This window comes from Patella vulgata, chromosome 1 (genome assembly GCF_932274485.2).
Source record: "Patella vulgata chromosome 1, xgPatVulg1.2, whole genome shotgun sequence".
NCBI classification, from domain to species: domain Eukaryota; kingdom Metazoa; phylum Mollusca; class Gastropoda; family Patellidae; genus Patella; species Patella vulgata.
Window position 1 is genome coordinate 90,764,979 of NC_065879.2, and position 20,475 is coordinate 90,785,453.

Here is a 20,475-nt window from a genome sequence, read left to right on the forward strand (position 1 = left end):
CTGCCATGCAGGATACGCCCACATTTTGCAAGAGATGGATAGAGAACAAGCTAAAAACAAACGGGATTTTTTGTACAATCGAGGGCAATAATCCATAAAGTTATGGTCTGAAATGCGCAAATATCAAAAGGGACTGAGATCTTTGGGATATAAAGATATGATTTTAAGTTTCATCAGAATCGGATAAATATTGTGACCTCTAGGGGGTCGACAACCTTCGTATTTTTACACAATTTGCGTACAAAGAGCGGCCATTTTGTTGGGCAGTTTCATTTCGATTTTCCCGAAATTCGAATTCAACCTTTATTATGGTGGAATGGTGAAATGTTTAAACGGTTTATAAAATCGGAAAAAAAATAATTGTGAGTTCTAGAGAATCCGCAAGCTAAAAATGCCATTTTTCGAACAATCAGGGGCCATAATCCAGGAAGTTAAGTTCGGGTATCCGCGATTATCAAAATAATCCAAGATCTTAGTGTGCAATGGTGATATATTCCCACATTTGTTTTTAAATCAGATAAAAATTGTGACCTCTACAGGGACCACTATCTAAAAACGTGATTTTTGGTTCAATCAAGAGCCATAATTCAGGAAGTTACGATCCGATATGCGCGAATATCGAAAGAAACCAAGATCTTTGGGTTATAAACTTACATTTCAAGTTTCATCAAAATCAGAAGAAAATTACGACCTCTATAGGGTCCACAACATTGATATACGTTTTTTTTTTAAATCGGGTAATAATTGTGACATCTAGAGGTATCTCAAGGTAAAAACGCGATGTTGCGTACAATCAGGGGTCATAATTCAGGAAGTTACCTTCAAACATGCGCGAATATCGAAAGGAACCAAGATCTTTGGGTTATAAATTTACATTTCAAGTTTCATCAAAATCAAAAGAAAATTACGACCTCTATAGGGTCCACAACATTGATATACCATATTTTTACGCTATTTGAGTACAAGGGGCGGCCATTTAGTCTGTCAGTTTTGGTCAGATTTCAGAAGGTTTATATGATTGTAATGAAACTTAAAATATAGGTTTATATCCCAACAGACTGGCGTGGTTTCGAATCCCCGGTTGTACGTGACAAGGAGTGGGGTCGCCTGTCCAACCTCGTGGGTTTTCTCCGGGTCCTCCGGTTTCCTCCCACTGCTAAAGACCCCTACGCGCAAGCGAATTATTGAAATAAAATTAAACCATATGTTAGTCCCGAAATGACCTAGTTTGTGTCGAGTGGACGTTAAACCCCATTTCTCTCTCCTCTCTTTATATCTCAACGATCGCGGTTCCTTTCGATGTTTGGCATCATGGACTATAGCCCCTAATTGTAGGATAAAATCGCGTTTTAAGCTTGTAGATAATAATAATAATAATGTATATTTGTAAAGCGCCAATTCATCCACAAATGCATGCTCTAGGCGCGTAATATATACTCTATGGACACTATTTACACACAAATCCTGATCCACTCCAACTATAACGCAGTGGTAAATAGTTTGTAGATTGTACTTTGGAATGCGTAATAAGCACATATCTTGTGATCTTAAGTTACGGGATGGTACGTAATGGTTTATTAGCTCTGATAGATATGCAGGAATGGAACCATGAAGACATCTATAAACAATACAAAGAAGTTTGTAATCAATTCGGGAGTGAATTGGTAACCAGTGTAGTTCCTTCAATATGGGTTTAATGTGTGATTCTGGCAGCTTGAAGTTTTGAGAGTAGATTTTGGTTTAGACCGATAGTCACAATTGCTATCCGATGTTAAAAACTTTTCGCTATATCACCGATACACCCTAATAATTGTTGAGATCGAATTGCGTGAAAATTGGACCGAAGCTGCTCGACATAATAATGGCCGGTCCTTGTTTGCAAATAACTGTATAAGTATGTAATACCAAGGTTGTTGACCCTCTAGGGGTCATAATTTTTATCCAATTTTGATGAAACTTGAAATGTATGTTTATATCCCAAAGACTAGGGTTACAAATAATATTTTTTACCCTCTAGAGGTCACAATTTTTATTCGATTTTAAAAACCGTTCAAATAAAATAAAACCAAGTACGAACAATCCATAAGTCATAAGTCATAATGTTTCACACCCACTTAGAATGGGACCCAGGTGAGACATATATTGATTGTGTTTGTGATTATTAGGGCTTCACACTGCGTCGCTTGTGTGAAACACTATTGGTTTTGTTCGGGTTATTCTTATTATTAATTCTTTTCCAATTTGATTGTATCTCAGAAACTAATTGTCGGATCGATACGATGTCTTCGGTTTCACTGGCAAAGTGGTGTGACTTAGAGAGTAAAGCTATTTCGGGCGTTCTGCGACAATGCGAAATGTCCTAAATCACCGAAGTTGTCGTTTTTTGAAATATTGCCGTAATATTAACTATAGTCGTCCGATTTTAACATGTGATGCATTTTGACATAGCTGGAAACGACTTTTGATTTTTGATTTGCGACGAATCTTCGCAGATATTATTAGGTGTCAAATTTTTGAAAAGTTAAAATTTTTACAAAAAAACTTTTTATTTCTGAATATTGCTTGGTGGTATTTTGCACAGGATTAAAGGGTCTTCGGACTTCAGCAAAAAATGCGCTAGCCACCATTGGCTAATTCAGTTTTTCGGTCCTCGATTAATTATTTATTGTTTGATTTGTATAAAACACAATTCATATGCTTGGTGAACCCAAATTTATTATTTTTTTTGTTGTCTATAAATTTTTCTGTCTGCACCGGAAGTGATGTAATTTTGTCAAAAAACTACGATTTTGGCAGTTCGGAACATCGTTTCGCAAGCAAATATTATTTTTTTTTACAAATCTGAGGGATCAAGATGAATGCCCCTATTACAGGCGCAACCAATTTCCGACTCTTTTTTTTTATTTCGGTTTTGCATTTACGCCATTTCGATTTAAAGGTGAAAAAAGGTGTAAAAATGGACTGTTTACAACCCATTCACGCTTTTCGTATTTTAAAATATGTCTGTAACATTAATCCATACGAAGCAAATGTATGTCATAATTAGTATATATGTAATATATGAGCAGTTGCCGAGAAGAGTGTCATTTTGGCAAAAATTGTTTTTTTAGCCTCCAAAACAAGTATTTTGTTGTAGTGAGTTATATTTATTATTCGCTTAAAATCATGGTATTTAATTCCGATGGACATATAGATTGAATCAAAACGATCATAGTGATGTCAAAAATGATTTCTAACATCATTCGTTGTCGAGAAATACCCAATTTTGTCAAAATTACTTTTAAAGGTTTTTCGCATTTTAATTTCAGTTTATGGGTTCTACGTTAATTATTTATTGTCTGATTTGTATTTTAAAAAAAGCTCATATGCTCGGTGGTGCAAATTCTCAACTTTTTCTGCCAATAAAGATTTCTGTCGGCATTGGAAGTGAAGGAAGGCCTTTTGAAAAGCAAAAATATCAATTTTTACAAATCAAATAAATCTAGACGAATGTTCCTACATAGAAGCAAAATATATTTTTCTCAGTTCATTTTTTAAAAATTCGTTTTTGTATTTGCGCCATTGTTATTTAAAGGTGAAAACAGCTGTAAAAATCAGCTGTTTACAATGCATTATATTTCTTCGCAACTTTCAAAAACTAGTAGCTTTAGTGCATACGATGACAATGTGAGTCCAAATTGGTTGTAATATGAGCAGTTGCTGAGAAATAGGCAATTTTGCACGAGTCACTCTTCACGTTATTTTGCTCGTAAAATAGTCAATTATTGACGGATTTTCCCCACTATTTCATGCCTAATGACAATTATGACTAGGTCAAACTAATTTAAAAGATTTACTGTCACCGGAAATGGCGTCATTTGGACAAAAGCTGTATTTTTAGGTTTCAAGACATTTATTTTATTCAACTCAGTCGTATTTGTTATTTGTTTATAATTAAAGTATCTGATTCCAATCAACAAATAGAATGATGTACAAAGTCGTTTTTATAATGTTCTTGTTCCATAAAAGTGTCAATTTTTATTCGATTTTCATAAAATTTTCACCATGTAATGTCTAATGTCATTTACGATTTCATAAAACTATTTTTAGCCTCAAAAAGATATACTCATTATTCGTATAAAATTATGATATTTTATTCCAATGGACAAATAGTATGAATCAATACGAGTAATAAACAATTTTGTCAGTATCACTTTTTAAGGTTTTTCGCATTTTAATAAGGATTTATAAAAGGTTAATTATGTTCAAATGTTAATCAATTTTCTGTTATGCAAACGACAATCGAAGTGATTATTTCTGTAATCCAATTTAAATATATGTTGTTGATAACGGAAGTGGTTTCATCATGTAGAGACTTCGTTGTATAAATGGAACTGATACTGCTGAATTTATTGGCTAATTCTGCGTCCATTTTAAAACACGTGGGCAATGCAAATGTGGAAATCTGTTTAACGTTTTCATTGTTTTTGGGTAGTAACGTCAGATCAATAGTAACGTGGCGCCGGTGAAACCCACCATCACTACTTCCCAGTAATAGTTATATCTGTACTCACTTTGATCTACAAGTTTAACTTCAACAGATTTAAAAGTTATCATTTTTTCTTCAGTGATTAACTCTGATTGGTTGATATCTTCCTTTATAGTTTGTACAAGGTTTTCATTTTCTAGACCATCTAAAACAAATACAAAGTTTAAATAAAACAACCTCGCACCTAATACTAAGCGACGTTTCGACGAGAATACTCTTTATCAAGCAAATGATACGGGTATGTGAATAGTAGGCAAATATATACAGAATATGCCACAAAATAGCAATCAAATACAATTAAAACTTAACGCCTTTGATTAGGGGACCATTTGCAACTAAACCTATACTGTGGAAACTCTTGTGGGGATTAAACAAAGGGGTGGGGGTATTATAACAATCAATATATTAACACCATTAGGTTTAGTGTAGATGTAGTTGTAAATGCCCACAAGTTTTAATTGTATTTGATTGCTATTTTGTGGCATATTCTGTATACAGCACATGACAACACTCGTTACACAACAAATAAATTGATGCTAGGACGGGAGGTTAGCTTGCCTCTAAATATTATAGCCGGAAGACCCCCTGGTGATTTGTTTACACCTGTTGAATTCGTAAATTTGATATTGTTTATGAATATGCCAGGAAAAATTTGATGAAATCCGCTTTATGTTCTAAGAAACGATATGATCAGCACTGTACACAAAATCAGTTCTCAATAGGAGATAAAGTTTGGTTATATATTCCTCGAAAAGTGCCAGGGCTCTCTCCTAAACTAATGAAGTTTTGGAACGGTCCCTGCACTGTGTTAACAAGGATTGCTGATATGTTGTATGAGGTTGTCATTGATTCTACGGGGGTGCGTTACGTTATTCACCATGACAAATTGAAATTGGTTAATTCTAGAGAGCATATTGAAGTTGAGTCTTTTGAAGATGAAGGTGACAAAACTGGGAATCCCAATATGTATAATGCTGATGAAGCTGTAAAGCGAACAAGGACAAGGGTTATTCACCCTCCTGCTCGTTTTAAGATTTAATCTATTTGTCGGTTTCTATATTAATTATCATTACTCATATTGCAGCGGAAGATGGACAGAAAAAGGAAGTTTAGCCCTAGAAGACAGGAAAAGTATAGACCGCAGCCTGTTCCTAATTATACATGTAGTGAATGTAGCCCATCGTTCAGTTATGGGAGAGATTTAAGGCTGCATGAAACCACGTTTCATTCTTCTACAGGTAGAGGAGTTCCCTTTAAACGTGAGATGGCTTATAAGTGTTCTATCGGGGATTGTGTTGATGTACTTTCTAATGAATATAATTGGAGAAGACACCTATTAACGCATCTACCCAGAACAGAAAAGGCAAATAGGGCTTTAGAAGCATTTATTGTTAAAAGTCTGAAAGAGGAAAATGATGATATTGGTCCGGAGCCTGATGTTGGTATTGCAGACCCTGGAATTTTATCTATGTTCAGGGTTGTTGAACATGCTGATCGTGAACCCTTACTTCAACCGAAACAAGATAAAACGTCTAATCATGAGATTACTGCAACGGTAACTAGTCAGGATCGGGGTTTGTTTTTCTTTAACGGGGAAGACTGGTTCAAGTTTATGATTAAAGGGAAATTCTACAGTTTTAGCAGGTAAACGAATGTCGATGTCGTTCTTATCCACCCTTTGATATATTGTATTCAAATCCACAGCCACCATTATGATTAGATTCTTTCATCCATTGTTACAACTCAAATTTCGATGAAGTAGTTTTCAGTAAATCATTTTTACCAAAGACAAAAAATTAAAGCCATCAAATTCGTTTATGAATCGGTAAACAGTCTGATCGTGTAAATTCAAGAGTTATCCCATTGCCTTTTCGTTATTTGAACGACCTTTTGTTTCTCCTTATGAACTGGACAGTGTATTTTAAATATTTTATTTTTATCGTGGGGTGTGGGATTTTATTTTAAGTGTTTCTTATTGGATATCATATCTTCACTACCATTGTATTTTTACATGGATGGTAGTCGGGGTGTGTTACTAATTCATTTAAGGGGGAATAAAACATTGGCATTTAGCCTTTTATTACATCTTGAAATACAGGTTTATCTATTTCGGTTCCTTTCGATGCATTATGACCCCTGTCTGTACGATAAATTACGTTTATAGAAGTGTTATCCGATTTTGATGTTTGTTTAAATTCCAAAGATCGCCTATATCTTGTGATATTCGCGTAAATCGGGCCGCAACTGAATTATGAAGTACGCAAAATCATGTTTTTAGCTTATGGTCCCTCTAGAAGTCACAATTTTTATCTGATTTCAAAAACCGTTCAATTATAATAGCTTAATAATCTAAGGACGGTCGAATTCCAATTCGGTGAAAATCTGACCAAAACTGGCTGACAAATTGGCCCTCCTTGCACGCAAATATTGTAACCAGCAGCTGTCATGCAGGATACGCCCACATTTTGCAAGAGATGGGTAGAGAACAAGCTAAAAACAAACGGGATTTTTTGTACAATCGGGGGCAATAATCCATAAAGTTATGGTCTGAAATGCGCAAATATCAAAAGGGACTGAGATCTTTGGGATATAAAGATATGATTTTAAGTTTCATCAAAATCGGATAAATATTGTGACCTCTAGGGGGTCGACAACCTTCGTATTTTTACACAATTTGCGCACAAAGAGCGGCCATTTTGTTGGGCAGTTTCATTTCGATTTTCCCGAAATTCGAATTCAACCTTTATTATGGTGAAATGTTTAAACGGTTTATAAAATCGGAAAAAAAATAATTGTGAGTTCTAGAGAATCCGCAAGCTAAAAATGCCATTTTTCGAACAATCAGGGGCCATAATTCAGGAAGTTAAGTTCGGGTATCCGCGATTATCAAAATAATCCAAGATCTTAGTGTGCAATGGAGATATATTCCCACATTTGTTTTTAAATCAGATAAAAATTGTGACCTCTACAGGGACCACAATCTAAAAACGTGATTTTTTGTTCAATCAAGAGCCATAATTCAGGAAGTTACGATCCGATATGCGCGAATATCGAAAGGAACCAAGATCTTTGGGTTATAAACTTACATTTCAAGTTTCATCAAAATCAGAAGGAAATTACGACCTCTTTAGGGTCCACAACATTGATATACGGTTTTTTTTAAATCGGGTAATAATTGTGACATCTAGAGGTACCTCAAGGTAAAAACGCGATGTTGCGTACAATCAGGGGTCATAATTCAGGAAGTTACCTTCAAACATGCGCGAATATCGAAAGGAACCAAGATCTTTGGGTTATAAATTTACATTTCAAGTTTCATCAAAATCAAAAGAAAATTACGACCTCTATAGGGTCCACAACATTGATATACCATATTTTTACGCTATTTGAGTACAAGGGGCGGCCATTTAGTCTGTCAGTTTTGGTCAGATTTCAGAAGGTTTATATGATTGTAATGAAACTTAAAATATAGGTTTATATCCCAACAGACTGGCGTGGTTTCGAATCCCCGGTTGTACGTGACAAGGAGTGGGGTCGCCTGTCCAACCTCGTGGGTTTTCTCCGGGTCCTCCGGTTTCCTCCCACTGCTAAAGACCCCTACGCGCAAGCGAATTATTGAAATAAAATTAAACCATATGTTAGTCCCGAAATGACCTAGTTTGTGTCGAGTGGACGTTAAACCCCATTTCTCTCTCCTCTCTTTATATCCCAACGATCGCGGTTCCTTTCGATGTTTGGCATCAAGGACTATAGCCTCTAATTGTAGGATAAAATCGCGTTTTAAGCTTGTAGATAATAATAATAATAATGTATATTTGTAAAGCGCCAATTCATCCACAAATGCATGCTCTAGGCGCGTAATATATACTCTATGGACACTATTTACACACAAATCCTGATCCACTCCAACTATAACGCAGTGGTAAATAGATGTGTTTTTAATTTTGTTTTAAAAGATTCAAGTGATGGAGCTGTTTTAAGATGATGAGGTAAGGAATTCCACAAAAAGGGTGCACTGTACTGGAATGTTCTAGAACCGAAAGTTTGTAGATTGTACTTTGGAATGCGTAATAAGCACATATCTTGTGATCTTAAGTTACGGGATGGTACGTAATGGTTTATTAGCTCTGATAGATATGCAGGACTGGAACCATGAAGACATCTATAAACAATACAAAGAAGTTTGTAATCAATTCGGGAGTGAATTGGTAACCAGTGTAGTTCCTTCAATATGGGTTTAATGTGTGATTCTGGCAGCTTGAAGTTTTGAGAGTAGATTTTGGTTTAGACCGATAGTCACAATTGCTATCCGATGTTAAAAACTTTTCGCTATATCACCGATACACCCTAATAATTGTTGAGATCGAATTGCGTGAAAATTGGACCGAAGCTGCTCGACATAATAATGGCCGGTCCTTGTTTGCAAATAACTGTATAAGTATGTAATACCAAGGTTGTTGACCCTCTAGGGGTCATAATTTTTATCCAATTTTGATGAAACTTGAAATGTATGTTTATATCCCAAAGACTAGGGTTACAAATAATATTTTTTACCCTCTAGAGGTCACAATTTTTATTCGATTTTAAAAACCGTTCAAATAAAATAAAACCAAGTACGAACAATCCATAAGTCATAAGTCATAATGTTTCACAACCACTTAGAATGGGACCCAGGTGAGACACAATAAGGTTCGCACTCTCCATGACCCCGATGGGTCATATATTGATTGTGTTTGTGATTATTAGGGCTTCACACTGCGTCGCTTGTGTGAAACACTATTGGTTTTGTTCGGGTTATTCTTATTATTAATTCTTTTCCAATTTGATTGTATCTCAGAAACTAATTGTCGTTTTTTGAAATATTGCCGTAATATTAACTATAGTCATCCGATTTTAACATGTGATGCATTTTGACATAGCTGGAAACGACTTTTGATTTTTGATTTGCGACGAATCTTCGCAGATATTATTAGGTGTCAAATTTTTGAAAAGTTAAAATTTTTACAAAAAAACTTTTTATTTCTGAATATTGCTTGGTGGTATTTTGCACAGGATTAAAAGGTCTTCGGACTTCAGCAAAAAATGCGCTAGCCACCATTGGCTAATTCAGTTTTTCGGTCCTCGATTAATTATTTATTGTTTGATTTGTATAAAACACAGTTCATATGCTTGGTGAACCCAAATTTATTATTTTTTTTGTTGTCTATAAATTTTTCTATCTGCACCGGAAGTGATGTAATTTTGTCAAAAAACTACGATTTTGACAGTTCGGAACGTCGTTTCGCAAGCAAATATTATTTTTTTTTTACAAATCTGAGGGATCAAGATGAATGCCCCTATTACAGGCGCAACCAATTTCCGACTCTTTTTTTTATTTCGGTTTTGCATTTACGCCATTTCGATTTAAAGGTGAAAAAAGGTGTAAAAATGGACTGTTTACAACCCATTCACGCTTTTCGTATTTTAAAATATGCCTGTAACATTAATCCATACGAAGCAAATGTATGTCATAATTAGTATATATGTAATATATGAGCAGTTGCCGAGAAGAGTGTCATTTTGGCAAAAATTGTTTTTTTAGCCTCCAAAACAAGTATTTTGTTGTAGTGAGTTATATTTATTATTCGCTTAAAATCATGGTATTTAATTCCGATGGACATATAGATTGAATCAATACGATCATAGTGATGTCAAAAATGATTTCTAACATCATTCGTTGTCGAGAAATACCCAATTTTGTCAAAATTACTTTTAAAGGTGAAGGGAGGCCTTTTGAAAAGCAAAAATATCAATTTTTACAAATCAAATAAATCTAGACGAATGTTCCTACATAGAAGCAAAATATATTTTTCTCAGTTCATTTTTTAAAAATTCGTTTTTGTATTTGCGCCATTGTTATTTGCATTATATTTCTTCGCAACTTTCAAAAACTAGTAGCTTTAGTGCTATTTTGTGGCATAATTGCCAACTTGATAAAGACGAGAGTATCCTCCTCGAAACGTCGATTAGTATTAAACACGGTAATTGTGTATCCATAAAATTGTACCTTGTGTTAATATGTTCAATTACTAAATTTTAATGCCAATCAAAGTAGACCTCGATGGACCTAATGTAGAGTAGTTAACGGCTCAATGATTTGTTCTTATAACAACTTACACGGTAAACAGTCTGACTGCACCATCGAGGACATTTTCTGGAGTGAGCAAAGGTTAATCCAGCGTACGGGGGAGATCGCAGCAAATATACAGCACACATAGCTTTTAAACAAACATGTATTAGTATATAAAACCCAGTAAAAAATACACCTATTACGCTCTTCGACTTTCGTGGTTATTTTACAGCGAACGTGAACAAAATTTCGATTGCACTCGTTGAGTTAATTATTGATTTTGGCGATTTTTGTACAGAGCTAGCTGTAATAGCTTCGTTTCTTTTCTAACTTTCAAACTAATGAGCGTGGCAAGACAAACTGATTACAATACTTTGAGATTTACTTTTATTTAGTGGTTATACAACCGATGCGACCTTGAATGACTTATGTAGGAAAATAGGTATTGGCGGCGATTGTCAAAGCGTAAAAAGAAAATCAATCGCCCAGTTAAAAAAATCGACTTAGGAAGACTAGAAAAGAAATGATTCGTATGAAGGCTAATAATGAAAATAAACAAAAACATTTGGCAGGTAAAAAAAACGGGACAAAAAACAAAGTGTTAAATTATTAAATTTATAGATGTCTGTTACAAAATGACACGTTATGCTCCCTGCCAGTTGACATGTGAAAGTAAGTTGAATATCAAATCCACCTGCCGACCCCTGTAGATCTTGGTAGAATTTCTTATGTCATTTTGTAATTTTAACTTGTTGATGGCATGTCTTATCTTACGTCTTTGTCTGATAAACTATACTGAACGTTAACTGATATGAAACATGATACATTATAGCCAGATGCCTATTGAGATTCCTTTGTGTGTAGAAAGGTTTAAAACCCCGGAATGAAACGGCATAGGGGAGCGAGGTCCATGCAGGACATGGGAGCAGTCGGAGGCTAGGCGACGTCTGGTAGTTAACTCCAGACAGATATTAGTCTACACGGGTAAGTCTTTTTCTAATCCTACCATGGCCGGTTAATAATGACATTGTGCTATAATGTATTATAATTTAACTGGGAAATCAGCAGTTTATCATCACGCTTTATTAAATATCATGGTGTAGTTACTAGATTTAATATATTGCCGTTCATGCTAGTAGTGGAACAGTCCTTAACTATTTGTAGGAAAATGACTAAAACAAAATTGTATACATATTGTTTGTTTTACAATGAGTCATGTTGTTTTTAAAAGATTATGAATTATAATTGTTTGTTTTTGAACACATATTTTGGTATTTAAAAGTAGTAGTAATAGGTTAATATCGAAAAGTAAAATGTTCTGTGATTGTTTAACTAGAATTGGGTTAACAGTATCGTAATTTGAAATTTAACCCAATAACATTCACAAAGTATTAACGCGTTTATCTCTAAAGTTTTTTGGTTTTTTTGTTTTGTCCATACGTTTATATTACCCCAAATGTTAATGGGATGCCCCGATATTTACGGGAGATTTTTAGTTGTGATAGCCCAGATATTAATGGGAGGACCCGATATGTACGGGAGAGATTTTTTTATTTTGTGATACCTCAATACTATGAAATTGGAATGTCCCGCTATATTACGGGAAAAGTTTTTATGTGAAACCCCAGTCAGGTGGGATTGGTTTAACCCCAGGAGAGGGTCGTGCTCAGAATTCAGAGCGAACGTATTGTCTTGTTTTGTGTTGTGTTTAAAAATTTTAGAGATAAACCGTAATTAATTTTGATAAGTTCTTTCAAAATATCTTATTGAAGATTGGTAAAATGTGCTCAGAAAAAAAAAACAAAACAATATGACATCCTAATTTCAATTCTATCCATGTAAATAATAATGTAAATATCGTTAGATAGCTAATTTAAGTCTGTTCCACTTGCTAATTTGATTAACTATTAATTAAGTGCACTCCATGATATGATAAACAGATGATAAAACTTGGGCGGGTGACAGTTATAATACTCCTCATAGCACATGTCATAACGCACCGTTCCGGCCAGGCGGTATGGAAAAGATAAGATTACAAGAAGACACTGACTCCTTGCCATTACGGGAAACTTATACAAGAAGACGACGGAATGAAGGAAGAAGAAAAAAAAATGAATTTGTATCTCCCTACAGTTGGCTTCAAGGATTGTATTTCGCGATTATTAGAGATTGTGTGCGAACATTAGAACATTATAGTTTTACAGTGTTTTTTTTTTGTTATAATTATTATTGATTCAAATAACTCGCGTGTGTGCAATTTGTATCTCCCTACAGTTGGCTTCAAGGATTGTATTTCGCGATTATTAGTGATTGTGTGCGAACATTAGAACATTATAGTTTTACAGTGGTTTTTTTTTTGTTATAATTATTATTGATTCAAATAACTCGCGTGTGTGCAAATTCAAATATTTTTCATTTTATATGCGATTCCAGGAACTCGTGTGTGTGAACAGTAAATTTATCTGCGACATAATTATGTGATGTCAATGTCTCGCGTGTATGAACACTGTAGTATATATGTATGAACTTTTCAACCAGTATCTTATTACGTTTCAACCAGTGTTTTATTCTTTTGCCATTTACATTTTTCGTATTTTTGTTTATATTTTAATTAGGGTAGTTATTATCGACTCCATTTATATTTAATTTCGTAACCGTCTTAAAATAAGTTATTTCATATAATTCATAACTATATTGAAAAAAAAGGGAAGGTATTTTACAAAATGACACGTTATGCTCCCTGCCAGTTGACATGTGAAAGTAATTTGAATATCAAATCCACCTGCCGACCCCTGTAGATCTTGGTAGAATTTCTTATGTCATTTTGTAATTTTAACTTGTTGATGGCATGTCTTATCTTACTTCTTTATCTGATAAACTATACTGAACGTTAACTGATATGAAACATGATACATTATAGCCAGAGGTCTATTGAGATTCCTTTGTGTATAGAAAGGTTTAAAACCCCGGAATGAAACGGCATAGGGGAGAGAGGTCCAGGCAGGACATGAGAGCAGTCGGAGGCTAGGCGACGTCTGATAGTTAACTCTGGAGTTAAGACCGGACAACGGCCAACTAATGTAGTTTAGTTCTGGGTGTCTTTAACATTACGATGTTTGTACACACATGTAATATGTTAGAAGCAGAATAAAAGTATTAATAGAAGCTGAAACTAGTCTTGTCATCTGAACTTGATTAAAGAACTAATACTCTCACATGTCTTTATCCCTCTCTCTCCGTATTACATGTCATTATGTTTTCCTCTACTTTATCTGACGAGTTGTTCTTTTTTCATAACAAACATCATACTGCACAATATAAGTATCTATGGGACTAACATTAAAGTGTTGAATTATTCGATTTATAGACCTCCCTCTCTCTCTCTCTCTCTCTCTCTCTCTCTCTCTTTGTCTCTAACATGCCATTATAGACAGACCGATGTCGGTGGGTTTACAGAGATGAAACCACCCTTCATTTGAATATTAGGCTATCATTAAACAAGTCATGTCAAACTTCGTCTTTTGATATCCATCTAAACGTGTATTTTAATTGCAACTGTAGCATTATAAGTAGTTAATATTAAGACATTTGAAGACGTCGGCATATCGTGAAACAAACCCATAAGCGTTTGTGCATGCGTACAGATGTTGAAAATTCAATCGTCTCATAGGGTGTATTCCTTTACTTCGCGGCAAGGAAATAAACGATGTTTCCCGACTGTGATTAAGAAATTTTCATTCCAGGGACGTAATTCTAAATTTATCGGGACCACGATCCATAACTCGTTTTGTCACAAAGAGTTAACTGCCTTGAAAGTGTGCTCTGAACCTATTTTCAACCAAATTTTCAAACGAGCCAAAATGGTTCTATATCTTAAAATCAAATGTGGCCAGACTTCGATTGTTGAGGAATGACGTTTTTATGGTAAGTCTTATATAATGCTAAAATAAGCCCGCATTATTGTCTATTGTTGTAAAATCTGTTGAGCTTGGACCACTCTACCTAATGATAACAATAACAAATCGACTAACTATATATCAACAAATGAACACGGCTCCAGTCGAGTCGTATCGGAATTCAACTCGATGTACTAAAGCCTCGCATACATTTGAATGTATGACTTATTAAATTTAGTCAACACTTAATAATAAATAAAACCTACCTTCTAAAAGTTTGGCCAAACCAGAATGATGTGTTTCTTTCAAACCTTTCACAAAGACTGGAAAACTGCCTTTATATTCTTTAATTAGGAGGTTTAACAGCTTGATGGTTTTCTTTATTGGCGAGTCTACCATGTCGACCATATGCTTATCTTCAGGTAAAAGTATACCTTCATCGGCCAGGTAGTCACATATAGGCTGGGGATCACTGATCCCGTCAATGAGTTTCAATTTAACTTTCTCCATCCGTGTCCGATCCTCACCAGTCATTGGGCCTCTTTCTTTTGCCTTCATGCTAGGTGGATTAAGATGAGTAAGAAATTAATATACTTAGAACAAATAGTGAATGTTTTATACATTCGGTAGCAACATTGTATCGATCTGACATGGGCGCTAGGAGATGAATCTTTGTCTCATAATTGCACACGAGCGTATCATAGCTAATGCAATGAAAATTGACTGTCGAGTATGAAATTCATGGAAATAACAAGACATGCTATCTTCCATTTTAAGATTGTCGAGTTTGTTACTTGTGTATTCGTTATAAGTTATACATATTTTGGTAGTCAGTTTACATGTTTATTTATCACATGATTGTGGTATGTCTTTTTATTGTTTGTGGTGAGATTACGATCTCGAGGCATCGATATTGAATAGTTTAACCGACGTTAATCCCAAATGCACTTCTAGGGTAAAATGGTTTCGGTTTTTTAGTGAGGATCTCTATTAAAATACAAACGTTTGAAACAATTTACCCGATATTCAAATCAATGTTGGCCGCCAGGTATCCAATGCATTACAATAGCAGCTGCTTCGTTTCAGACTTAAAGCTTTCATACTTTTAAGTTACATTTTTAAAATGTATTAAAATAAAGCCTTAAATAGATGGTATCTATAAACAGTACTACCTTGTTAAAGAACAATCCTATTAATCCTATAATTCACTTTTGCCAGTTGAGAAATTGGAAAAGATATCATTTTCAACTTCAAATTCAAACGTTTGAAGATAGCTATTTCCATTGGGGGGGGATAGAAAAAACAAGGGAGGTAATTGTTTTATTATTTCTGGGGTGAATGCTTTTTAAGTGTGAGAATGATATCTATGATCGTATAATAGTGAGTTGACAACCTTTTGAGCAAAAGACATAGAAATAATTATGTTTTGATTTTCTTAGAAAATATGAAATTCTCGCTTTAAACCTCTAAAGCCTATAGTAGTGTCATCAAATCTCTGAGGCCTATATCGTTTTATTATGTTGAGCGGAAAAATATAGGCCTATCTTTAACGTTCTGCATTTCGCTGTAAACAACAGCCTAGGGTATCAAAACAATCCAATAGGCACCGAGTTTTGTTTACTGACGTGAAATTAGCTTGTGGTTCTTTGTTCGTTATCAGCGAAAAACAAACAACGAGCCAGTTTGCGGTTCGTTGTTCACCAGATTCCACATCGGGAGAATAACGAACAACAACATAGCTCATTGTTTGTTATTCAACAATATTAAACAGCTCGTTATTTAAGTAGAAAGACAGCTTGTTAAAATCTATTTCCCAAGAATCTGATGTGTTATAAACCAATTAGGCTCATAAAAACACCACTCCCGGCGTACCCCCTATAAAAGCACCTTTATTATATTACTAATTCAACAAATAGTGATTGTAACATACTTAAGGGTGAATCTTTCGTTTTGATTGGTCGATTAGACACTGTCTATTGGACAATAACAACCCTCTAAATTAGCAAAATCACTGCGTATTAATATTATGCGTACTACTTTAATGGAGATAACCACAATGGAGACACTCAATTTTGATCTCGGTACATTAGATGAAATATTTGGAGATATGTCCGAAGATGAACTTGAAACGCCACCCCCCTTGTCAGGTAACAACTACAAACAACAAAATATTCAAAGTTCTATTACAAAAACATAAATTTTGTTTCAAAAAATTACTTCTAAAAAAATGAAGTGAAAATTTTAGGGTTTTTTTGTGTGTCTATACTCATACGGCTACTAGACGATAAGCGAGCCAAATCTAACATGAGCAGCCAGGCACCCCGCTACGTCATGACGTTTTCATTACGTCAAAATTGATTTCTTTGGTTTTTACGTCACTAAAACCGATTTGCAGTGAGACGAATTTTGAAGCTTACACAATAAAATGAGTTCTTTTAAACTTCTAAAAAATAGCATGTTACAATGTCGATAAACACCTCCTGTTTCGCATTTAGAGGGGTGTTATTGTCCAATAGACATGTCCTGAGATTTTGCATTGGAACCCGCGACGCTAACGCGTCTTGGTTCCTAATGATCGCAGGACATGTCTATGTATGTAGTAGTTATTAGCACACTTTCCGAGGTGTATCGGTGAATATCAGGACAGTTTTGGTCGAGGGGCCCAGCCGAGGCGGAGCCGAGGCGGCTCCCGACCAAAACTGTCCTGATATACACCGATACACCGTAGAAAGGTGCTAATAAGTTACTTACATCACATTTCTATCGAGTATTGTGAAGCAAAATGTGAAAAATAGTATTTATTATCGAGTCGTTTCAACCGAAAAGTGACAAATACTTTCTGTTCTTTCATTATTTATCCCTTTCTGAGCCTCACGTTACATTTCATGGTAGAATGATTTCGCAGTTGAGAGACGACCTGAGTAGTATTTACACGTGCGTCTTGCTATGATACAATCACGTGTTTGTTTAGACCAGATCGTTAAAACAATATCTATGGCGTAGAGGACTGCGATATTATTAAATGTAGTGTAAAGGAAATGCGAAACGTGGGTCATTCCTGGTGAAAGTATGCATCGGCGGATGGTTCTTCCGTTGAAATTTATTTGTAATAAAGTTTATGACTTTCTAGGCTTTTTTTTTCATCCTGCTTATTTCCAATGCCTGTGAAGTGTCCAGCAAGAGAACTGCGCCTTCTATCATCACAATTAATTAAAATAATTATTCAATATTCTAATTTATATATTTTGCATATTAATATAAATCAAACCAAATTATGAAATAGATGCCAATTGGTATGTATAATAATTGATTTTTGTAATATGTTGTTATGTTAATTTAATGTCATTGTATATGTTTTTGAACTGCCATGTAGTTCCCCCCATTTTGTTTTGTTACTATGAATTTGACTAGTTGTTTCATGTACATTGGTTAGAGCCTCGTTATCAATTGCGATCTGGGTCGGACCAAACGTCCGCTACTTGTTGCTTGATAGATATCTAAAACGGTATAAAAGTATCCGTGTATCAGAAATGATCAGTACTCTTTCTGTACATTTCTGATACACGGATACTTTTAAGCATGTATTGCAATTAAACAGGACAGTTTTATCAAAGGTTGGCAGTGGCAACGAGTAGAAGTGGGATGTAAAGGATATTAACCTATCCGAGGTTGATATGGTAGAGAACGCGCGGGCGAAGCCCAAGCGTTCTCTACCATATCAATCCGAGGGAGAGTAGGTTTATATCCGACATATACAACGTCATTTCACCCTTAAATTTAATGGGCTCTTCCATTAAAAGGCAACAACGATTGGATAATTGTTCGATAGTTTCCGCCAAATAGCGAAAATTACCGATGTAATCACGTGTAATTAAGTGCATGTTTTTGTTTATACATCGCCATTTTGAATTGAAAGCAAGCGTTCTCTACCATATCAATCCGAGGGAGAGTAGGTTTATATCCGACATATACAACGCCATTTCACCCTTAAATTTAATGGGCTCTTCCATTAAAAGGCAACAACGATTGGATAATTGTTCGATACATCGCCATTTTGAATTGAAAGCAAAAACAAAATGGATAGTAATACGAAGTCAGACGAATAATCAATCCTTTTTAGCCAACATATTGACGATGGAATAGATAACATACCATAACAAATTTTAATTGTCAAAAGAATAAAAAATTATTTCTGTGGGTTTTTTTTGTATTATTTCGATCATCTACGTCATCCGCGGTTGATATGAGGCGAATATATTGACCTGAGATGACGTCATTAGCGGTTGATATGAAATATCAACCTGTCATGACGTCATCAGCGGTTGATGTGATGATGTCATGACAGGTTGTTATGAGATATAACTGCTATGGACATCAAAGTAAAAACTACCGCCAGTTGTATATTGGACAATAACACCCCTCTAAATGTGAAAGAGGAGGCGTTTATCTCCTAATAAACGAACAACAAACTAGTTCGCTGTTCGTTATTTTTAGAATCTATTTCCCTAAGACCTTTGTGTTATTAATCCATTAGGCTCATAAAAACCCGCACCTGGCGTATTCCCTTTACAAGCATCGTTATTATATAGCTAATGAGGTCGTTGTTCGTTATTCGCGAATAACGAACCACAACCTAATTTAACGTCGCTTCTTTGTTTCGTCTGATTTGCACAACACATAGAATGTGAAGGAGAAATAGTTGAATTTCACTTGGGCTGTATTTGTCAGCTTCAATCTGGAGTAATTTCCCCGTTGTTGAAGGAAAAACAAAGGAAGTTAACATATAAATATCAGCAACGTTATTAAATTACATTGAAACCTAGGTCGAATATAATCATTATAATTAAGATCAATAAGAAATGTAAAATATTGTTCCCCGAAATGCCAATTATTTAATTCATGATCAAATAAAGCACAATAGAAAAGTGTGGCGTTTGTGAAAACCTAAAATAAGAAATCTGGTGTTCTAGTAGGAGATATTACAGACTATTTCAGTAACTGAAGTACATGTATTGTTTCAACAAGTGGCTGTTTATCTAAAATTTAGTACATTCATTTTTTTTTATTTTATAACTAATGTTATTTATATTTCGCACAAGAATGGACAGTTTTGTTCTTTTTTCAGAAAGGTTTACTCCAATTCACCAATTAACTTTTTAGTGTTACGTCACCTAAAAGAGGTTGAACAAACAACTTACTGATCAATTATTATATCTTTTTGTTTATAGGATGCGTAATCTCGTGATGTTGTCTCAGTCGATCTTGTGATGTTGCCTGAAAACAAATAAATATATTATACATTAAGTATATGTATAACTGATACTACTAATTAGAGTAATTAAAACATAACCAGGTTCGTTTAGTTGGTTCTCAATATGAACGAGGGTGTGCAAAACGATCGCACCTTATAATTATAAATAGCAACACGAATTTTACAGATGTCCCCTAGTTGGCGCAAGAATAATATTTTTTCCTGAACTCCACGATCTTTCCGAAGTCCAAAGTTTCCTGTCTTCATTCCCTCGAATTTAGGAAAAATTTAGAAAAATATACCTTTATTTAGTTTTTCAACATCATAAGGGAGATTGCATGTTTCTAATACTGATATTATTTGTGGTAAACTGTTTTGGCCACGTTGTTGTAAAATTGCTATCAGTTTTTCTGCGCCATTCTGTTTGCTTCCCATTACGGCAACGTCAATATCTTCCATGTCTACCTCGTTTATAACAGCTACTTCGTAAAGATGTTCTATCAATATTGACAGATTTTCTCGGATGATTACTTTAAGATAATCTATATTCCATTTACATAGCTCAATTTTCTGATCATGCTTAATGTTAGAGCGTGCCACACCTGAAATACATATGTATTATGAATAAGTAGAATAAAAGACTCAACTGTTAAAATATGAATAATTACAGTCTTACATTGTTTCTTTCTAC

At 34.7% G+C, this 20,475-nt stretch overlaps 1 protein-coding gene across 1 annotated transcript in view; it reads right to left on the reverse strand.

The window, feature by feature from the left end:
- LOC126831784 (putative ankyrin repeat protein RBE_0220) overlaps positions 1-20,475 on the reverse strand; it is a 64,227-nt gene that overhangs the window by 43,663 nt on the left and 89 nt on the right. The window contains exons 2-4 of the mRNA XM_056099131.1: positions 20,087-20,386; positions 19,732-19,807; positions 14,800-15,092 (exon numbers count right to left, since the gene is read on the reverse strand). Of these exons, the coding sequence (XP_055955106.1) occupies positions 14,800-15,092; positions 19,732-19,807; positions 20,087-20,243 (526 nt within the window). The 5' untranslated portion in view covers positions 20,244-20,386. The remainder of the gene's footprint in view (positions 1-14,799; positions 15,093-19,731; positions 19,808-20,086; positions 20,387-20,475) is intronic.